This window comes from Panulirus ornatus, chromosome 50, assembly GCF_036320965.1.
Source record: "Panulirus ornatus isolate Po-2019 chromosome 50, ASM3632096v1, whole genome shotgun sequence".
Classification (NCBI taxonomy): domain Eukaryota; kingdom Metazoa; phylum Arthropoda; class Malacostraca; order Decapoda; family Palinuridae; genus Panulirus; species Panulirus ornatus.
This window is the reverse complement of record NC_092273.1, coordinates 20,827,637-20,848,343: the sequence shown is the minus strand read 5'-3', so window position 1 is coordinate 20,848,343 and position 20,707 is coordinate 20,827,637. Positions and strand designations below refer to the sequence as shown.

Sequence of the window (20,707 nt, the reverse complement as noted above, 5' to 3'; positions counted from 1 at the left end):
TGCAAGATGGTGTGTGAAGAGAAAGGGTCAGGGAGAATGGTTTGGTGAATAGAGAAGAGGTAGTTAAAGCTTTGTAGGAGTTGAAAGCCAGCAATTCGGCAGGTTTGGATGGTATTGCAGTGGAATTTATTGAAAAAGGGGGTGACTGTGTTGTTGACTGGTTGGTAAGGATATTCAATGTATGTATGGTGAAAACCCTGCGGATTGGGAGAATGCATGCATAGTGCCATTATACAGAGGTGGTAAAGGCGAGTGTTCAAGTTAGAGGTATAAGTTTGTCAAGTATTTCTGGGAAATTATATGGGAGGGTATTGATTGAGAGGGTAAAGTAATGTACAGAGTATCAGATTTCAGAAGTGGTAGAGGATGTGTGGATCAGGTGTTTGCTTTGAAGAATGTATATGAGAAATACTTAGAAAAGCAGAGGGATTTGTATGTAGCATTTATGGATCTGGAGAAGGCATATGATAAGAGTTGATAGAGATACTCTGTAGAAGGTATTAAGAATATATGGTGTGGGTGGCAAGTTGTTAGAAGCAATGAAAAGTTTTCATCAAGGATATATAAGGCATGTGTAAGAGTAGAAAGAGAGGAAAGTGATTGGTTCCCAGTGAATGTAGGTTTGCGGCAGGGGTGTGTGATGTCTCCATGGTTGTTTAATTTGTTTATGGATGGGGTTGTTAGGGAGGAGAATGGAAGAGTTTTGGAGAGGGGCAATTATGCAGTCTCTTGTGGATGAGAGGGCTTGGGAAGCAAGTCAGTTGTCGTTTGCTGATGATACAGAGCTGGTTGCTGATTCGGGTGAGAAACTGCAGAAGTTGGTGACCGAGCTTTGTAAAGTGTGAGAAAGAAGAAAGCAGAGTAAATGTGAATAAAAGCAAGGTTATTGCATTCAGTAGGTTTGAGAGATTGGTGATTTTTGTTAACTATCATTTTTTTTTTTTTTTTTTGGAGGGGGTATTTTTTTTTGGATGGGTTTTAAGGTGTCGAATTCTTTAGTAGTTATGGAGAGAATGAGCGAGGAAAAATTGGCAAAGAGGATATGTGTGTCATTGGTGGAGGGAACAAGAAGTGGGAGACCAAATTGGAGGTCGAAGGATGAAGTGAAAAAGATTTTGTGCGATTTGGGCCTGATCATACAGGAGGGTGAAAGGCGTGCAAGAAATAGTGAATTGGAATGATGTGGTATACTGGGGTCGATGTGCTGTCAATGGATTGAACCAGGGCATGTGAAGTGTCTGGGGTAAACCATGGAAAGTTTTGTGGGGCCTGGATGTGAAAAGGGAGCTGTGGTTTTGGTGCATTACACATGACAGCTAGAGACCAAATGTGAGCGAATGTGGCATATGTTGTCTTTTCCTGGTGCTACCGCATGGGGAGATTGTGGGGTGCTATTTCATGTGTGGCAGGGTGGCGATGAAAGTGGATGAAGGCAGCAAGTATGAATATGTACATGTGTGGTCATTTATGTATGTGTGTGTGGGTGGGTTGGGCCATTCATTTGTCTTTTTCCTTGCACTACCTCACTAACGCGGGAGACAGCAACTAAGTATAATAAATAAATAATGACCATTATACGGTATACATTCCTTATTTGATAAAAGACATCACACAAACTCCAAAGATGTTTCATAACCATATCATACCTTTGTCACAACAATCTGTGGATTGTTATAAATTATTTCTACCTGGGAAATCAAACATTCAGTTCTGTAAACATTTTTTTCCAGTAAAGAAATACATTAACTTGTCCACACACTATGATTTGGAGATAAGAGTATCAGCAAATCTGAGATGTGTTAAAAAGTTGTTTCAAAGAAACAATAGACGAATTATTGGTTAGGAATTTTAACTGCAAGTAGATTGCACTTGTTTTGCAGTTCTCTAATTTTTAGGTCTATTTTTTTTGATAGATTGTCCCAAGTCTGTAGACGTAGGCCTATGCATCAGCACTGAACCTGAAGGCAGGGATTCATGTGAGGACTGAGGTGGAGGTATCATCATGGTGCGCGTCCTGTGGGAGAGATAGGAATCAAGTTAACTGTAAAATGTAAGTTTAAAACTTTGGCTGTAATATGAACTAAATTGTAACCTCATTTGATTTACTAAACTTTAATACTTTTCTGTAATACTATAAAAAGCCCTCTTGACTTAAGCCAAGTCATATGGGAAAAAATTATAAGTAAATACAAATTTCAGCACCACAAATGGTTACTTCTGGTGAACAAAGAAAATATCCAAATTGCTAAACTAGTGGTATCCTCACAGGAATCATTAGTCACAGAATCGTAGCTGAAATTCCTGTGATGCTTGGGCTGTCAGCACCAAGAATACCTGCTACTGCATGTGACAGGATCAAGCAGAGGCTTATCATGTAGTGGACCATCACCTGTAAAAATACATACAGCAATTAAGACAAATTCACAAGCATTGTATGGCAATAACTTAGCCTAGCCTATGCAAGTCTTTTTCATACAACTTAGCTTATGCCTAACCTATTTCACATTGAGACTATGAAACTGTCTTATTTCCATTTTTGCTCCATAAAGAGCGACCTACTGGTCCTCCATTCTGGAAAGTGTTATCTGTTAGCCTCTTACAAAATGGGAATAGTTTCATAAGTTACTTATCTGTTTTACAGAAGAGCCTCTTATGAGTAGCAATCTTATTCTTTCCTGAGGATATAATGTTGTGATACCTCTTCTGAACCCGTTGTTCCACAGTTCTTGAAAAGCAAGGGGAAAGCTACATTTATCTGCTGTTTAATGCTTGACCATGTTTCCACTTTTGTTCTGGAATTAACCCCATCAGAGAATCCCCTGGTGACCTTCACCACTACCACCATTACCCCTACTGTGTCTCCAATGCTTATCACCAACATCGTTCAGTCTCCACCCACTGAACCATACCAACCTAAGATGGCAGAGATTTATGTGTATCAAACTTCAATAAGATCCTGGTGTCAAAATACCCCAGTGTGGCCCTAAATCTGGAGGCGTATCTCTTGTGGAGTGAAGCGATGGTGGAGGGTGGTCACCTTGGTGAAGTAGGGAGGGAGGGTGGCACTGGTGGGGGGTGGGGACCTTGGTGAAGGAATGAGAGAGGGAGGGAGAGGGCAATGTGAGGAAGTGCTGGAGGATGGCATCTCAGAGGAAAAATGGGTATGTTTGAAGGAAAAGTGGTTCCAACAATGTTATATGGTTGCAAGGCGTGGGCTATAGGTCAAGTTGTGCGGAGGAGGGTGGATGTGTTGGAAATGAAATGTTTGAGGACAATATGTGTTGTGAGGTGGCTTGATGGAGGATGGCATTGGTGGAATGACTTGGTATACCAGGGTCGACATGCTGTCAATGGATTGAACCAGGGCATGTAGTTAGGAATTAGTTTCATTAAAGGAGAGACTAAGGTAAATTTACTGGTACTGACATTTTTCTATTTTTCCAGAACATTCAACTTACCTCAGGATGGTGATATTCATATACATACAACTTGGCTTCAGCACTGGAAACAAGGAGCAAATAAAGGCTGTTATCCACATTGAAGCACTGACTGGTCAACCACTCCATAAGCAGTCAAATGTTGGAGCATTTCAAAATTCTGTCACTTTATTGTATCGGTATACCTGAAAATTGGAATTTTTAAGTATTCCCATATTGCAATGGTTTTCAACTTTCGCGCACATACAGATTCCCTTACATCATTTTGTAAAATGCAAAAAAACCTCTGGTCAGTAAGGATGGATGATGAATTTGGCCATCTTTTTTAATATAAAAGTCATAGGAAAAAAAAAAAGGCAAAATTCTTCCGTAACCAATACAATACTGTCAATAGGGTTCTAAGTGGGCAACAATGTGTTTTGTAAATATCCGCAACTAAATTTTATAAATGGAACCAACATTCTTGAACAAAACTAAAGTATTTTTTGTAACAAGCTTTTTTTTTTTATGAACTTAATCTCTGCCCAGCTGAGAGCTTTTAAGACCAAAAAGGCTAAGCAATTTCTACATGTCTCAAGGGAAGGTTTTCTAATCAGGAGCAAAGTCCTACACGAGATACTATATTTGCACCATGATTGCAACTTTATGTACCCTTGTTTTCCCACACAAACTATTTGCAGATTATTAGGCAAACTACAGGTAACTGTCATCATGACAAGTTTACAGACTTTTTAAGTACGAGACAATACCATATCCACGCAAGTTTTTGCTTAACTTTAGTAAAGAAACAATGTACAATCACAGCATAAATTGCTTTTACCCTGGGTGCAGTTGATATCAAATTGAATTCAACCTCTGCTCTCCTCTCAGTAGGGTTAAGTGGTCATTCATTATAGCAAGAGACTGGTATAGTGTCACTGATGGCTCCACAGATTCCCATACGAGGAAAGCAATACGAGACTAATAGCAAAGGCTTTCTTCAGGATTTTTCTCCAGTTTGTCATATTGACACCTTAGAATTAAAAGTAATTTACAGTCTGATTGTACAATTTAACTAGTATAAAGGCATACTTGTCCAAATAAGAGACAAGTGCAAAGAATTTAATATCCTTTGTCATAAAGTATGTTAAAATATGCTTTAGATATTCATTACCACATGAAAATAAATTGGTGACTGTGACTTCAGAATTTCATTTGTATGCCCTAACACTACTAGGAATAAAGAAAGAACTTACCAAGACTCCTGCTGTGTACTTTATATTGTCTTCAAAGTGGGGATGGTCTGCAACCTTAAGCTGAGCTAACGTAAAGAAACTTTCCTTGACTGGAAGGTTGGATGTCATGAACATCCCAGAGGTGGTGTGGTCTGCCACATATTCTGCCACTACAGTAAACTGTGAAGAAGAGTATGCATACATGACATACACAATATGAAAAAAATATATATCGTTTATGTACACAATTTCTCCACACTCCGAGGCAGCATCAGGAGCAGAGGAAAAAATGGCCCCATTTGCTCCCATACACTACCTCTCATGCATAATGCACAGAAACTACATGTCCTTATTCACAGTTTCTCCTAACAGCTTCACATGCCCTGATCCAGCCTGTTGACTGCATGTCCATCTCTTACATCTCACTCCATCCTTCCAACTTGTCCTTGTTCTTCCTCCCTCCATTTCCATATATGTACATATATGAATATGTACATGTATGTACGTCTGTGTATGTATATGTTGAAATGTACATGTATGTATATGTGCGTGTATGGGCGTTCATGTATTACTTGTGTATGAGGGTGGGTTGGACTCCCTCGTCTGTTTCCTTGCACTACCTTGCCAATACGGGAGACAGCAACAAAGTATGATTAAAAAAAGTAAATATTTCATACATTTATTAAACTTTGTCGCTGTCTCCCGCGTTAGCGAGGTAGCACAAGGAAATGGACAAAAGAATGGCCCAACCCACCCACATACACATGCATATACATAAATGCCCACACACGCATATATACATACCTATACATTTCAACGTATATAAACAAATACATACATACACAGGTACATATTCATACTTGCTGCCTTCATCCATTCCCACTGCCACCCCACTACACATGAAACAACACCTTCCCACGCACATGCGCGAGGTAGCGCTAGGAAAAGACGACAAAGGCCACATTCGTTCACACTCGGTCTGCTAGCTGTCATGTGTAATGCACCAAAACTACAGCTCCCTTTCCACATCCAAGCCCCACTAAACTTTCCATGGTTTACCCCAGACACTTCACATGACCTGGTTCAATATATAATGCAGTGGTTTTGGTGCATTACATATGACAGCTACCTTCACCTGGCACCACCACTCCTTCTCTGTCACTTAACACACATGCCTTACTCATTTGATAGAAAATCTAAGCTAGTTTTTGTAGCTTTCCTCCAACACCATACATTCAGAGCATACACAAAGCATGTCAACCACATCATATATTTTCCTGATCTATAAATTCCACACACAAGTGTTTTCTTTAAGTATATCAAAGATTCTTCAAAGCAAGCACCTGATCGAAACAGCGTCTCCCACTTCTGAGGCCACTTTGTTCCTCCACAATCTGATGCTCTGTGCATGCTACCCTATATCACAAGTCTCATACAACTTTCCAAGTATCCTAGACAAACTTCCTCTATTCTAGTTCAAATATTCACTTTCTGTTCCCCTTGCATTTATACAATGGCACTGAACAAGCATTCCACCAGTCCTCAGGTACCTGACCTTCAATTATACATACTAACAAAAACACTTAACCTTACCGATTCTGGGAAACTGTTCCAGGCAAAGACCTCTGATGTTACAGTGTATGGGTCAAGAAAGTCTTCAGGATCATAGTCATTAGCCACCAACATGAACCAAGTGTCATCAACCTGAAATTTACATCAAATTGTAGTACCGTAATAATGAAAGATATTGTGCAAGAAAAACAATGAGCAGCAAATGTTAATTCTGAAATTTACATCTTTACTATTCATTCATAATTAGTAGTTGCCTTTTATGATACAGGAGAGACACCTGCAGTATTTTCAATCCTGTTTCCCCTTACCTAGTATATTCATTGCAACCAAAATCTGCTGAAAAATATTTTCCCTTTAATACACTTTTATCTCTTAAGTAGCCCAGCCATGGAAATTTTGGGTGGTCCCAAGGAATGCGGCAAGAAAAGTTACACTGAAAAGGGAAAATGAGCAAACTGTCTATATTTATTGCTGTACACACACACTTAAATTTGGAGCACTAAGTTTGCCTATCAAGTTTGTTGAATTTTGCCAACTCTTTGTCCCTTCTCTGTCACCACCAATTGATTATTGAGAGAGAACTATTCTCAATGCTAACAGTTCAACTTTCATATTATAATTAGTGCACCAAAGACGTGCTAATTAGCCACTGAATGATGTGGGGCATATAGCAGGGCACCCTTCTAACGGCACCTTGACTAGGTGGCAGGTCAAGGCACATGACCTCACCTAACCTACCAATACCTGGAGAAATGAGCTTTATGGCCCAAACTATGGTTGCACATACACTTTTGCTGTCGGAAGACCTGTTAGTCTGCACTGCATATCAAATTTGCATTACATTTTCATTTAACCTATAAAGGACCCCAATTAAACTAGTATGGTTTATGTTATGATGCCATACTAGTAGGGATTACTTTTATTAACATTCACTCAGCTTTCTCCTTTCACATACTTTTCCAAACTCGTCACCAACTTCTGCAGTTTCTCACTTGAATCTGCCACCAGTACTGTATCATCATTAAACACACTTGCTTCCCAGGCCCTTTCATCCCCACAGGCTGAATACTCATCCCTCTCTCAAAGACTTGCATTTACGCCCCTTATCATCCCATCTAGACATATTGAGTGTCATCATGTGTGTACAACAATAACTAATAAAGCTTCTAGCATCAAGTAAGGTAATCCTTGCACTGACCCTATTCTACCACCTTGCCTAGACAACTCGCCCCCATCCCAAGCTCGCCTTCATTTAACATTGATATCATTTTTATGGTTAGAAAATATTAGGAAAAAGTGGAACTTTCCTCCGGAAAAATTAAGAGGTTCCTTATCCCATTCCTATGCCCAACTAGATCAAAACAAGACCATTATGTAGCAGAAAACCTACCACTAGTTAGCACTCCAGAGATCGTTCCTGCTATGGGACTGCCACGGATGGTGAATACATCCACTTCCATGTAGTTTGCACACCAACTTTCCTGTACATTCTGATCTACACCATCTAGTAGGAACTCCCGAGTTATGCTGTCTAGCGAGTGGCCATTCACCTGCAAAGTGAAATGCTTAACCAAAAGCAACCACGTACTATTGATTATATTCCTTGACCACAATATGTCAGAACCACTAAACTCCATTTCCTCTACTATTACAATTATTACCACTGACCACCACTAATCTACAGATATGCCTGCTAGTTTGTCTAAAATTATGAAGGCCAACACGACAGTTTTTGGTTCCAAGTAATATGTATAAAATCATGAGCATACAGCCTTGGTTTGCTCACATACATCGACTTAAAGTGCAGGAATATACGAGTTAGCCAACTGTGCACCTGATCCATTCGATAAACAGGAAACCAAATATAGACATCCTATGTATATAACACAACATGTTTAGTAGCCAGTATAAAGCAGCATTAGCCATATAAAGGACACCAGTTTCACACTGGTTTGCAATGCAAGAAGTATGCCTACCCCATATTTACAAAGTGATTTTTTTTTTTAATACTATTTGCCATTTCCCGCGTTAGCGAGGTAGCGTTAAGAACAGAGAACTGGGCCTTAGAGGGAATATCCTCACCTGACCCCCTTCTCTGTTCCTTCTTTTGGAAAATTAAAAAAAAAAAAAAAAAAAAGAAAGGGGAGGATTTCCAGCCACCAGCTCCCTCCCCTTTTAGTCGCCTTCTACGACACGCAGGGAATACGTGGGAAGTATTCTTTCTCTCCGCTTCCATGGTTCCATCCGCTGCCAGATCCATTCCCAGATATCTAAAACACTTTACTTCCTCCAGTTTTTCTCCATTCAAACTTATCTCCCAATTGACTTGACCCTCAACCCTACTGTACCTAATAACCTTGCTCTTATTCACATTTACTCTTAACTTTCTTCTTTCACACACTTTACCAAACTCAGTCACCAGCTTCTGCAGTTTCTCACATGAATCAGCCACCAGCGCTGTATCATCAGCGAACAACAACTGACTCACTTCCCAAGCTCTCTCATCCCCAACAGACTTCATACTTGCCCCTCTTTCCAAAACTCTTGCATTCACCTCCCTAACAACCCCATCCATAAACAAATTAAACAACCATGGAGACATCACACATCCCTGCCGCAGACCTACATTTACTTAGAACCAATCACTTTCCTCTCTTCCTACACGTACACATGCCTTACATCCTCGATAAAAACTTTTCACTGCTTCTAACAACTTGCCTCCCACACCATATATTCTTAATACCTTCCACAGAGCATCTCTATCAACTCTATCATATGCCTTCTCCAGATCCATAAATGCTACAGACAAATCCATTTGCTTTTCTAAGTATTTCTCACATACATTCTTCAAAGCAAACACCTGATCCACACATCCTCTACCACTTCTGAAACCACACTGCTCTTCCCCAATCTGATGCTCTGTACATGTCCTCACCCTCTCAATCAATACCCTCCCATATAATTTACCAGGAATACTCAAGAAACTTATACCTCTGTAATTTGAGCACTCACTCTTATCCCCTTTGCCTTTGTACAATGGCACTATGCAAGCATTCCGCCAATCCTCAGGCACCTCTCCATGAGTCATACATACATTAAATAACCTTACCAACCAGTCAATAATACAGTCACCCCCTTTTATAATAAATTCCACTGCAATACCATCCAAACCTGCTGCCTTGCCGGCTTTCATCTTCTGCAAAGCTTTTACTGCCTCTTCTCTGTTTACCAAATCATTTTCCCTAACCCTCTCACTTTGCACACCACCTCGACCAAAACACCCTATATCTGCCACTCTATCATCAAACACATTCAACAAACCTTCAAAATACTCACTCCATCTCCTCACATCACCACTACTTGTTATCACCTCCCCATTTGTGCCCTTCACTGAAGTTCCCATTTGCTCCCTTGTCTTACGCACTTTATTTACCTCCTTCCAGAACATCTTTTTATTCTCCCTACTTTTGTAAGACATTAAAATTTTGTTCATGGGAGATATCTACAAAACACAAATTCCTCATACATTTCCAAGCATCTGACTTAAAGGAAAAATAAATAAAAATAACATCTCATAACACGTGTGTCCATAACCTGAAGCAGTAGTTCACATGGAATGAAGGAATCTCAATTTATTATTACACCCTTTTTTCAATAAGGCAGTAAATATTTCCATTTCTCATGTTAATTTCATAGCAAATCTGTTTTATTTCATAACTCACCTGAAATATGTTGTTACCAAAAACACTCGCCTGGCCAGTCTTGTGAAGGTATTCACTCAATGGATAGCCATTCAATGTCTCTCCCACCACTGGGCCTCTGCAAATAAAAATACTATTATAGAGAACGTACATAATATTCCTACAAAAAAATTTATCCATCCTTTCAAGATGAACCCCAAAAGCAAGTATCATCAAATATGGATACAACATGGCACATATACCTATCCACTTTAATAGACAGCATACATAAATTCAAGAGATTGTATGATGGTATTCAAGAAATGGAAAACAAAATACTCGAGTACAGACTTTATTTACTGTTATTATACTCAATCAAATACAGCGCTCTGCAACTGGACAGGGATGGTAATGTCTTGATAAGCCGATCTTCGCCAGTAGCGGTCACCCAATCCCTCCAACACCAGGTTGTTTATGTTTACTGCCGTTACATTGCCAGATATCTTGGGGTTGCAAGGTAAATTTCTTTTTTTTCACAAAATTATACTAAATCTATGTTTTAGAAATAAGCAAAACCTGGGCAAACTGGAACATGACATCTAGTAAAACAAACAAGCTGGAAATCTCCAACAAGAAACTTTAATTAGAAGGCAAAGCAGCCAGCACATACAAATGAACAACGCAACACTTGTATGTACATACAAAACTGGCAGTCCAAGTAAGGAAAAACAATTATGAAATTAAGTGGTAGGGTGGTAATAACAAAAGCAAAAATGAATTATTTACATTTCATTATACTTGATCGCCATTTCCCACATCAATGAGGTAGCACCAGGAAGCAGATGAACAGCTTATCCACTTATATACACAAACATAAATGCCCATACATGCACATAAGCATATATGTGTCTATGTTCATACATAGACACATATATACACATGTACATATTCATGCTTGCCTTCATCCATTCCTAGCAAAACACCCTGCCCCACAGGAAACAGCATCACTACCTCCTGCTTCAGCAAGGTAGCGTCAGGAAAACGGACAAAAAAGGCCACATTCGTTCACACTCAGTCTCTAGCTGCCTTGTGTAATGCACCAAAACCACAGCTCCCTATCCACATCTAGGCCCACAGACCTTTCCATGGTTTACCCCAGACATGTCAAAAGCCCTGGTTCATCTACTGACAGCACGTCAACCCTGGTATATTCATATTCTAAAGCATTTATTATTTTGGTTAATATACATACAATGCTGAAACAAGCCATTATTTCTTTTCTAGTAGACTGAAATAACTACCTCAAACAATTTGAGAAGACCTCCAAAGAAATGAATATCATACTCACATGTAGTGGGCTTGTGAAATTAATTTCTTCTGCAATAATAATTTCTTACACTTCTGCAAGCGTTACATGAAGGTTGGATGGATCTATACCATTAACAGTACCTCCCTCCTCCATCACTACACCCTCTGCACTGCCCACACTTACTGACTTTCTAAACTTTATGCGACCTGAAACATACAAAGTTCATTTTTCAATAACTGGCATGTCAGTTTATATCATTTTCAGCCACTTAAAAACCCTGAACTCTTGTAGAGGTACATAGTGCATCTTAAACACAACAATCTGAACAATGGTGATACTCAGCATTTGACTTTGGTGTCAAGGAAAAATGAAATGACATGAAAGAAGTGGTGAGGGAGATTCAGCTTGAAAGAAAGCCTGCTTACAGAAATAACGAGAAACTGAATCAAGAGCAACATAGGGCAAGTATATGAAACAAGGGGTGAAAGAGGAGTGGAGGGCATTTAGGGAAGCACTGCTTACCTGTGCAGGTCACATGTTTGGTATGCAAAAGGTGGGATGTGGATATATGAAAATTGGGATGGAGTGAAGATGCAAGTGAAAGAAGCATATGGATATCATCTGCAGGAAAGGTGTGCAAGACCAGGAAGTGTAAAACTGCAAGCAACAAGATGTTAAGAGAAAGGTTAATGTGCCGAATATAGGAGCAAAAGAAGTCATGAAAATATATAAAGAAATTTTTGAAATGAGTATCATAGTGATGAAAGCAAGAGAACAAATGAAAGCAACAGTAAAATGAGCAAATGGAGATACAGATAAGCAAACAGTGAAAAAACGTTGGTACGAGTATGCTGGACAGCTGAATGTTTGATGATAGGGTAGCAGCAGTGGCATGTTTGAGACAAGGGGCATGTGGGTTAAAACTAATGTTATACAACAGAATGAGGAGGATTTTACCTGGCAAGTTAAGACATGTGTTCAAGTGGAGAGGGAGGAGGTGGAATGCTTCCAAGAAAAAGTGGGTCTGCATTAAACATGAGATTTCTCTATACAAGAATACTCAACTCATGAACAGGGAGCTTCAGGAAGGAATAGGCTTAAGAGATATAGGTAGATAGATAGATGGAGGGGGTGAGGGAACATCTTTGGGTAGAGGGAAGGACTACAATATGCTTGGGGTTAAAATGGCATGGGAGATAAACTAGCCGCTTTATGCAGATGATACAGCTCTGGTGGCAGATTCCAAAAACATCTCTAGCTTGTGATATTCAAGACAGAGGAAATTCAAGAAAATGTGAGGATTAGACAGAATGGTTTGAGTTTCAGGATGCAGAGGACCTAGAGTAAGAGAAGGGCTTCAGGTAACTGGTAGAGGATATGGCAACATAAAACCATGGGGCTGGAGTGAGGGAGCAATGGTCCTACATGCATTAAGGATCATGTGAAAGATGAGACTAACAGCTTGGGATAAGAAGGCTATATTTATACAGTGGTCCTAATATGGTGAATGGATAGGAGTGTTAAAAGAAGTGGTAGCAAGTGCAATCAAAGCTGACCAGGGTGTGCTATAACTGACATGAAGATATGAAAAAAAATTTAGATCAGTGTCAGAAGTGGAGGGACAAAGGGATAGGGAGACTAAGGAAAGGATATAAGCAAGGGATAGTATAAGGGTTTCAGGTACAAGGGCTTGAACATTCAAGAAGGAAAGTGTTTGGAGCAATGAACCGAAAAAATCTGATATAAGAGAAAGAAAGATCATGAGAGGCAAGTGTTTTGGGAGCAGCTGAATGAGTGTGTTAGTGGTTTTGATGCACGAGAGTGGGTTATAGTGATGGGTGATTTGAATGCAAAGGTGAGTAATGTGGCAGTTCAGGGAATAACTGGTATACATGGGGTGTTCAGTGATGTAAATGGAAATGGTGAAGAGCTTCTAGATTTATGTGCTGAAAAAGGTCTGGTGATTGGGAATACCTGGTTTAAAAAGCGAGATATACATAAGTATACGTATGTAAGTAGGAGAGATGGACAGAGAGCGTTATTGGATTACGTGTTAATTGACAGGCGTGCGAAAGAGAGACTTTTGGATGTTAATGTGCTAAGAGGTGCAACTGGAGGGATGTCTGATCATTATCTTGTGGAGGCTAAGGTGAAGATTTGTATGGGTTTTCAGAAAAGAAGAGGGAATGTTGGGGTGAAGAGGGTGGTGAGAGTAAGTGAGCTTGGGAAGGACACTTGTGTGAGGAAGTACCAGGAGAGACTGAGTACAGAATGGAAAAAGGTGAGAACAATGGAAGTAAGGGGAGTGGGGGAGGAATGGGATGTATTTAGGGAATCAGTGATGGATTGCGCAAAAGATGCTTGTGGCATGAGAAGAGTGGGAGGTGGGTTGATTAGAAAGGGTAGTGAGTGGTGGGATGAAGAAGTAAGATTATTAGTGAAAGAGAAGAGAGAGGCATTTGGACGATTTTTGCAGGGAAAAAATGCAATTGAGTGGGAGATGTATAAAAGAAAGAGACAGGAGGTCAAGAGAAAGGTGCAAGAGGTGAAAAAGAGGGCAAATGAGAGTTGGGGTGAGAGAGTATCATTAAATTCTAGGGAGAATAAAAAGATGTTCTGGAAGGAGGTAAATAAAGTGCGTAAGACAAGGGAGCAAATGGGAACTTCAGTGAAGGGTGCAAATGGGGAGGTGATAACAAGTAGTGGTGATGTGAGAAGGAGATGGAGTGAGTATTTTGAAGGTTCGTTGAATGTGTTTGATGATAGAGTGGCAGATATAGGGTGTTTTGGTCGAGGTGGTGTGCAAAGTGAGAGGGTTAGGGAAAATGATTTGGTAAACAGAGAAGAGGTAGTAAAAGCTTTGCAGAAGATGAAAGCCAGCAAGCCAGCAGGTTTGGATGGTATTGCAGTGGAATTTATTAAAAAGGGGGTGACTGTATTATTGACTGGTTGGTAAGTTTATTTAATGCATGTATGACTCATGGTGAGGTGCCTGAGGATTGGCGGAATGCGTGCATAGTGCCATTGTACAAAGGCAAAGGGGATAAGTGTGAGTGCTCAAATTAGAGGTAGAAGTTTGTTGAGTATTCCTGGTAAATTATATGGGAGGGTATTGATTGAGAGGGTGAAGGCATGTACAGAGCATCAGATTGGGGAAGAGCAATGTGGTTTCAGAAGTGGTAGAGGATGTGTGGATCAGGTGTTTGCTTTGAAGAATGTATGTGAGAAATACTTAGAAAAGCAAATGGATTTGTATGTAGCATTTATGGACCTGGAAAAGGCATATGATAGAGTTGATAGAGATGCTCTGTGGAAGGTATTAAGAGTATATGGTGTGGGAGGCAGGTTGTTAGAAGCAGTGAAAAGTTTTTATCGAGGATGTAAGGCATGTGTACGTGTAGGAAGAGAGGAAAGTGATTGGTTCTCAGTGAATGTAGGTTTGCGGCAGGGGTGTGTGATGTCTCCATGGTTGTTTAATTTGTTTATGGATGGGGTTGTTAGGGAGGTGAATGCAAGAGTTTTGGAAAGAGGGGCAAGTATGAAGTCTGTTGGGGATGAGAGAGCTTGGGAAGTGAGTCAGTTGTTGTTCGCTGATGATACAGCGCTGGTGGCTGATTCATGTGAGAAACTGCAGAAGCTGGTGACTGAGTTTGGTAAAGTGTGTGGGAAGAAGAAAGTTAAGAGTAAATGTGAATAAGAGCAAGGTTATTAGGTACAGTAGGGTTGAGGGTCAAGTCAATTGGGAGGTAAGTTTGAATGGAGAAAAACTGGAGGAAGTAAAGTGTTTTAGATATCTGGGAGTGGATCTGGCAGGGGATGGAACCATGGAAGCGGAAGTGAATCATAGGGTGGGGGAGGGGGCGAAAATTATGGGAGCCTTGAAGAATGTTTGGAAGTCAAGAACATTATCTCGGAAAGCAAAAATCGGTATGTTTGAAGGAATAGTGGTTCCAACAATGTTATATGGTTGCGAGGCATGGGCTATGGATAGAGTTGTGCACAGGAGGGAGGATGTGCTGGAAATGAGATGTTTGAGGACAATATGTGGTGTGAGGTGGTTTGATCGAGTAAGTAACGTAAGGGTAAGAGAGATGTGTGGAAATAAAAAGAGCGTGGTTGAGAGAGCAGAAGAGGGTGTTTTGAAATGGTTTGGGCACATGCAGAGAATGAGTGAGGAAAGATTGACCAAGAGGATATATGTGTCGGAGGTGGACGGAACGAGGAGAAGTGGGAGACCAAATTGGAGGTGGAAAGATGGAGTGAAAAAGATTTTGTGTGATCGGGGCCTGAACATGCAGGAGGGTGAAAGGAGGGCAAGGAATAGAGTGAACTGGATCGATGTGGTATACCAGGGTTGACGTGCTGTCAGTGGATTGAATCAGGGCATGTGAAGCGTCTGGGGTAAACCATGGAAAGCTGTGTAGGTATGTATACTTGCATGTGTGGACGTATGTATATACATGTGCATGGGGTGGGTTGGGCCATTTCTTTCATCTGTTTCCTTGCGCTACCTCGCAAACGCGGGAGACAGCAAAAAGAAAAAAAAAAAAAAAATATTACACATACACACATCCACACACGCAAATATACATACCTATACATCTCAATGTACACATATATATACATACACAGACACATACATATATACCCATGCACACAATTCACACTGTCTGCCCCCATTCACTCCCATCGCCACCTCGCCACACATAGAATACTATCCCCCTCCCCCCTCATGTGTGTGAGGTAGCACTAGGAAAAGACAACAAGGGCCCCATTCGTTCACACTCAGTCTCTAGCTGCTACGCAATAATGCCTGAAACCACAGCTCCCTTTCCACATCCAGGCCCCACAGAACTTTCTATGGTTTACCCCAGATGCTTCGTATGCCCTGATTCAATCCACTGACAGCATGTCAACCCCGGTATACCACATCGATCCAATTCACTCTATTCCTTGCCCTCCTTTCACCCTCCTGCATGTTCAGGCCCCGATCACACAAAATCTTTTTCACTCCATCTTTCCACCTCCAATTTGGTCTCCCACTTCTCCTCGTTCCCTCCACCTCCGATACATATATCCTCTTGGTCAATCTTTCCTCACTCATTCTCTCCATGTGCCCAAACCATTTCAAAACACCCTCTTCTGCTCTCTCAACCACGCTCTTTTTATTTCCACACATCTCTCTTACCCTTACATTACTTACTCGATCAAACCACCTCACACCACACATTGTCCTCAAACATCTCATTTCCAGCACATCCACCCTCCTGCTCACAACTCTATCCATAGCCCACGCCTCGCAACCATACAACATTGTTGGAACCACTATTCCTTCAAACATAGCCATTTTTGCTTTCCGAGATAATGTTCTCGACTTCCACACATTCTTCAAGGCTCCCAGAATTTTCGCTCCCTCCCCCACCCTATGATTCACTTCCGCTTCCATGATTCCATCCGCTGCCAGATCCACTCCCAGATATCTAAAACACTTTACTTCCTCCAGTTTTTCTCCATTCAAACTTACCTCCCAATTGACTTGACCCTCAACCCTACTGTATCTAATAACCTTGCTCTTATTCACATTTACTCTTAACTTTCTTCTTTCACACACTTTACCAAACTCAGTCACCAGCTTCTGCAGTTTCTCACATGAATCAGCCACAAGCGCTGTATCATCAGCGAACAACAACTGACTCACTTCCCAAGCTCTCTCATCCACAACAGACTTCATACTTGCCCCTCTTTCCAAAACTCTTGCATTCACCTCCCTAACAACCCCATCCATAAACAAATTAAACAACTATGGAGACATCACACACCCCTGCCGCAAACCTACATTCACTGAGAACCAATCACTTTCCTCTCTTCCTACACGTACACATGCCTTACATCCTCGATAAAAACTTTTCACTGCTTCTAACAACTTCCCTCCCATACCATATATTCTTAATACCTTCCACAGAGCATCTCTATCAACTCTATCATATGCCTTCTCCAGATCCATAAATGCTACATACAAATCCATTTGTTTTTCTAAGTATTTCTCACATACATTCTTCAAAGCAAACACCTGATCCACACATGCTCTACCACTTCTGAAACCACACTGCTCTTCCCCAATCTGATGCTCTGTACATGCCTTCACCCTCTCAATCAATACCCTCCCATACAATTTACCAGGAATACTCAACAAACTTTTTTTTTTTTTTTTTTTATACTTTGTCGCTGTCTCCCGCGTTTGCGAGGTAGCGCAAGGAAACAGACGAAAGAAATGGCCCAACCCCCCCCCCCATACACATGTATATACATACGTCCACACACGCAAACATACATACCTACACAGCTTTCCATGGTTTACCCCAGACGCTTCACATGCCTTGATTCAATCCACTGAAAGCACGTCAACCCCGGTATACCACATCGCTCCAATTCACTCTATTCCTTGCCCTCCTTTCACCCTCCTGCATGTTCAGGCCCCGATCACACAAAATCTTTTTCACTCCATCTTTCCACCTCCAAATTGGTCTCCCACTTCTCCTCGTTCCTCCACCTCTGACACATATATCCTCTTGGTCAATCTTTCCTCACTCATTCTCTCCATGTGCCCAAACCACTTCAAAACACCCTCTTCTGCTCTCTCAACCACGCTCTTTTTATTTCCACACATCTCTCTTACCCTTACGTTACTCACTCGATCAAACCACCTCACACCACACATTGTCCTCAAACATCTCATTTCCAGCACATCCATCCTCCTGCGCACAACTCTATCCATAGCCCACGCCTCGCAACCATACAACATTGTTGGAACCACTATTCCTTCAAACATACCCATTTTTGCTTTCCGAGATAATGTTCTCGACTTCCACACATTCTTCAAGGCCCCCAGAATTTTCGCCCCCTCCCCCACCCTATGATCCACTTCCGCTTCCATGGTTCCATCCGCTGCCAGATGTAATCTAAGCACTCACTCTTATCCCCTTTGCCTTTGTACAATGGCACTATGCACGCATTCCGCCAATCCTCAGGCACCTCACCATGAGTCATACATACATTAAATAACCTTACCAACCAGTCAATAATACAGTCACCCCCTTTTTAAATAAATTCCACTGCAATACCATCCAAACCTACTGCCTTGCCGGCTTTCATCTTCCGCAAAGCTTTTACTACCTCTTCTCTGTTTACCAAATCATTTTCCCTAACCCTCTCACTTTGCACACCACCTCGACCAAAACACCCTATATCTGCCACTCTATCATCAAACACATTCAACAAACCTTCAAAATACTCACTCCATCTCCTTCTCACATCACCACTACTTATTATCACCTCCCCATTTGTGCCCTTCACTAAAGTTCCCATTTGCTCCCTTGTCTTACACACTTTATTTACCTCCTTCCAGAACATCTTTTTATTCTCCCTAAAATTTAATGATACTCTCTCACCCCGACTCTCATTTGCCCTCTTTTTCACCTCTTGCACCTTTATCTTGACCTCCTGTCTCTTTCTTTTATACATCTCCCACTCAACTGCATTTTTTCCCTGCAAAAATCGTCCAAATGCCTCTCTTCTCTTTCACCAATAATCTTACTTCTTCATCCCACCACTCACTACACTTTCTAATCAACCCACCTCACACTCTTCTCGTGCCACAAGCATCTTTTGTGCAATCCATCACTGATTCCCTAAATACATCCCATTCCTCCCCCACTCCCCTTACTTCCATTGTTCTCACCTTTTTCCATTCTGTACTCAGTCTCTCCTGGTACTTCCTCACACAAGTCTCCTTCCCAAGCTCACTTACTCTCACCACCCTCTTCACCCCAACATTCACTCTTCTTTTCTGAAAACCCATACAAATCTTCACCTTAGCCTCCACAATATAATGATCAGACATCCCTCCAGTTGCACATCTCAGCACATTAACATCCAAAAGTCTCTCTTTCGCGCGCCTGTCAATTAACACGTAATCCAATAATGCTCTCTGGCCATCTCTCCTACTTACATACGTATACTTATGTATATCTCGCTTTTTAATACTTTTAGTACTTTATATGACATCAAATAATATAACAAAACAGTAAAAATTACGATTTAAAAAAAAAAAGCCAGCAAAGCCAAAAAAATCTAACCTAACACTGATGTAGGAAATGCATATTAAGGAAGGGCAATTAAATTTGTTTTATTGAAGCAACTGAGGGCATAAGTGTGCAAACTATTTATATAATAATATGGAGATTGGAACATTTTACCCAAACAGTGAGAGAGTGGTAGAAACTCAGGCTTTGTCTATGGATGACTACACTTTTTCATACTTGGTCGCAGTTTCCTGTATTTGTGAGGCAGTACCAGGAACAGAAAAAGTAAGGCTACATTCACTCATCCATTCTCTACATGACATGTGCAAAGCACCAAAACCACAGCCTGCACATCTTGCCATGGTTTCCCCCTGCTGTTTCACATGCCCTGGTTCAGTCCAATAAAAGCATGTCAACTGGCTACATTATGTATTTCAAGGTGTGGAAAATTTGACAACTGGTTTGAAAAACAATTATCAACAAGATATTTAGGTTAAGTAGTCTGAATAGATGGTCTATTACAAATACAAAAGATGTAGGTTACTAGTTAAAATGAAACTGATTAAACAGCTTTTTATCAATCATGCAAAGATTTTTTTTATTTTTATTTTATCTATTTTGCTTTATCGCTGTCTCCCGCGTTAGTGAGGTAGTGCAAGGAAACAGACGAAAGTATGGCCCAACCTGCCCATATACACATGTATATACATACACGTCCACACACGCAAATATACATACCTATACATCTCAATGTACACATATATATACACACACAGACATATACATAAATACACATGTACATAATTCATAGTCTACATAATTCATACTGTCTGCCTTTATTTCTTCCCATCGCCACACATGGAATAACAACCCCCTCCCCCCTCATGTGTGCGAGGTAGTGCTAGGAAAAGACACCAAAGGCCCCATTCGTTCACACTCAGTCTCTAAGTGTCATGTAATAATGCAACGAAACCACACCTCCCTTTCCACATCCAGGCCCCACACAACTTTCCATGGTTTACCCCAGACGCTTCACATGCCCTGGTTCAATCCATTGACAGCACGTCGACCCCAGTATAACACATCGTTCCAATTCACTCTATTTCTTGCACGCCTTTCACCCTCCTGCATGTTCAGGCCCCGATCACTCAAAATCTTTTTCACTCCATCTTTCCACCTAAAATTTGGTCTCCCACTTCTCGTTCCCTCCACCTCCAACACATATATCCTCTTGGTCAATCTTTCCTCACTCATTCTCTCCATGTGACCAAACCATTTCAAAACACCCTCTTCTTCTCTCTCAACCACGCTCTTTTTATTTCCACACATCTCTCTTACCCTTACATTACTTACTCGATCAAACCACCTCACACTACATATTGTCCTCAAACATCTCATTTCCAGCACATCCACC

At 40.9% G+C, this 20,707-nt stretch overlaps 1 protein-coding gene across 5 annotated transcripts in view; it reads right to left on the bottom strand.

Moving 5' to 3' along the window:
* Positions 1-1,710: 1,710 nt before the first annotated feature.
* LOC139764647 (uncharacterized) overlaps positions 1,711-20,707 on the bottom strand; it is a 64,855-nt gene continuing 45,858 nt past the window's right edge. For 2 of the 5 annotated variants that reach the window (XR_011716437.1, XR_011716434.1), the window contains exons 7-14: positions 11,252-11,418; positions 9,946-10,042; positions 7,614-7,773; positions 6,245-6,355; positions 4,673-4,831; positions 3,459-3,622; positions 2,267-2,389; positions 1,711-2,014 (exon numbers count right to left, since the gene is read on the bottom strand). Coding sequence is in view for 1 of the 5 variants with exons in the window: in XM_071691507.1 (XP_071547608.1) it covers positions 11,297-11,418 (122 nt within the window). In the remaining 4 variants the exon portion in view is untranslated. The other 3 variants (XR_011716435.1, XR_011716436.1, XM_071691507.1) reach the window with 3 other exon arrangements.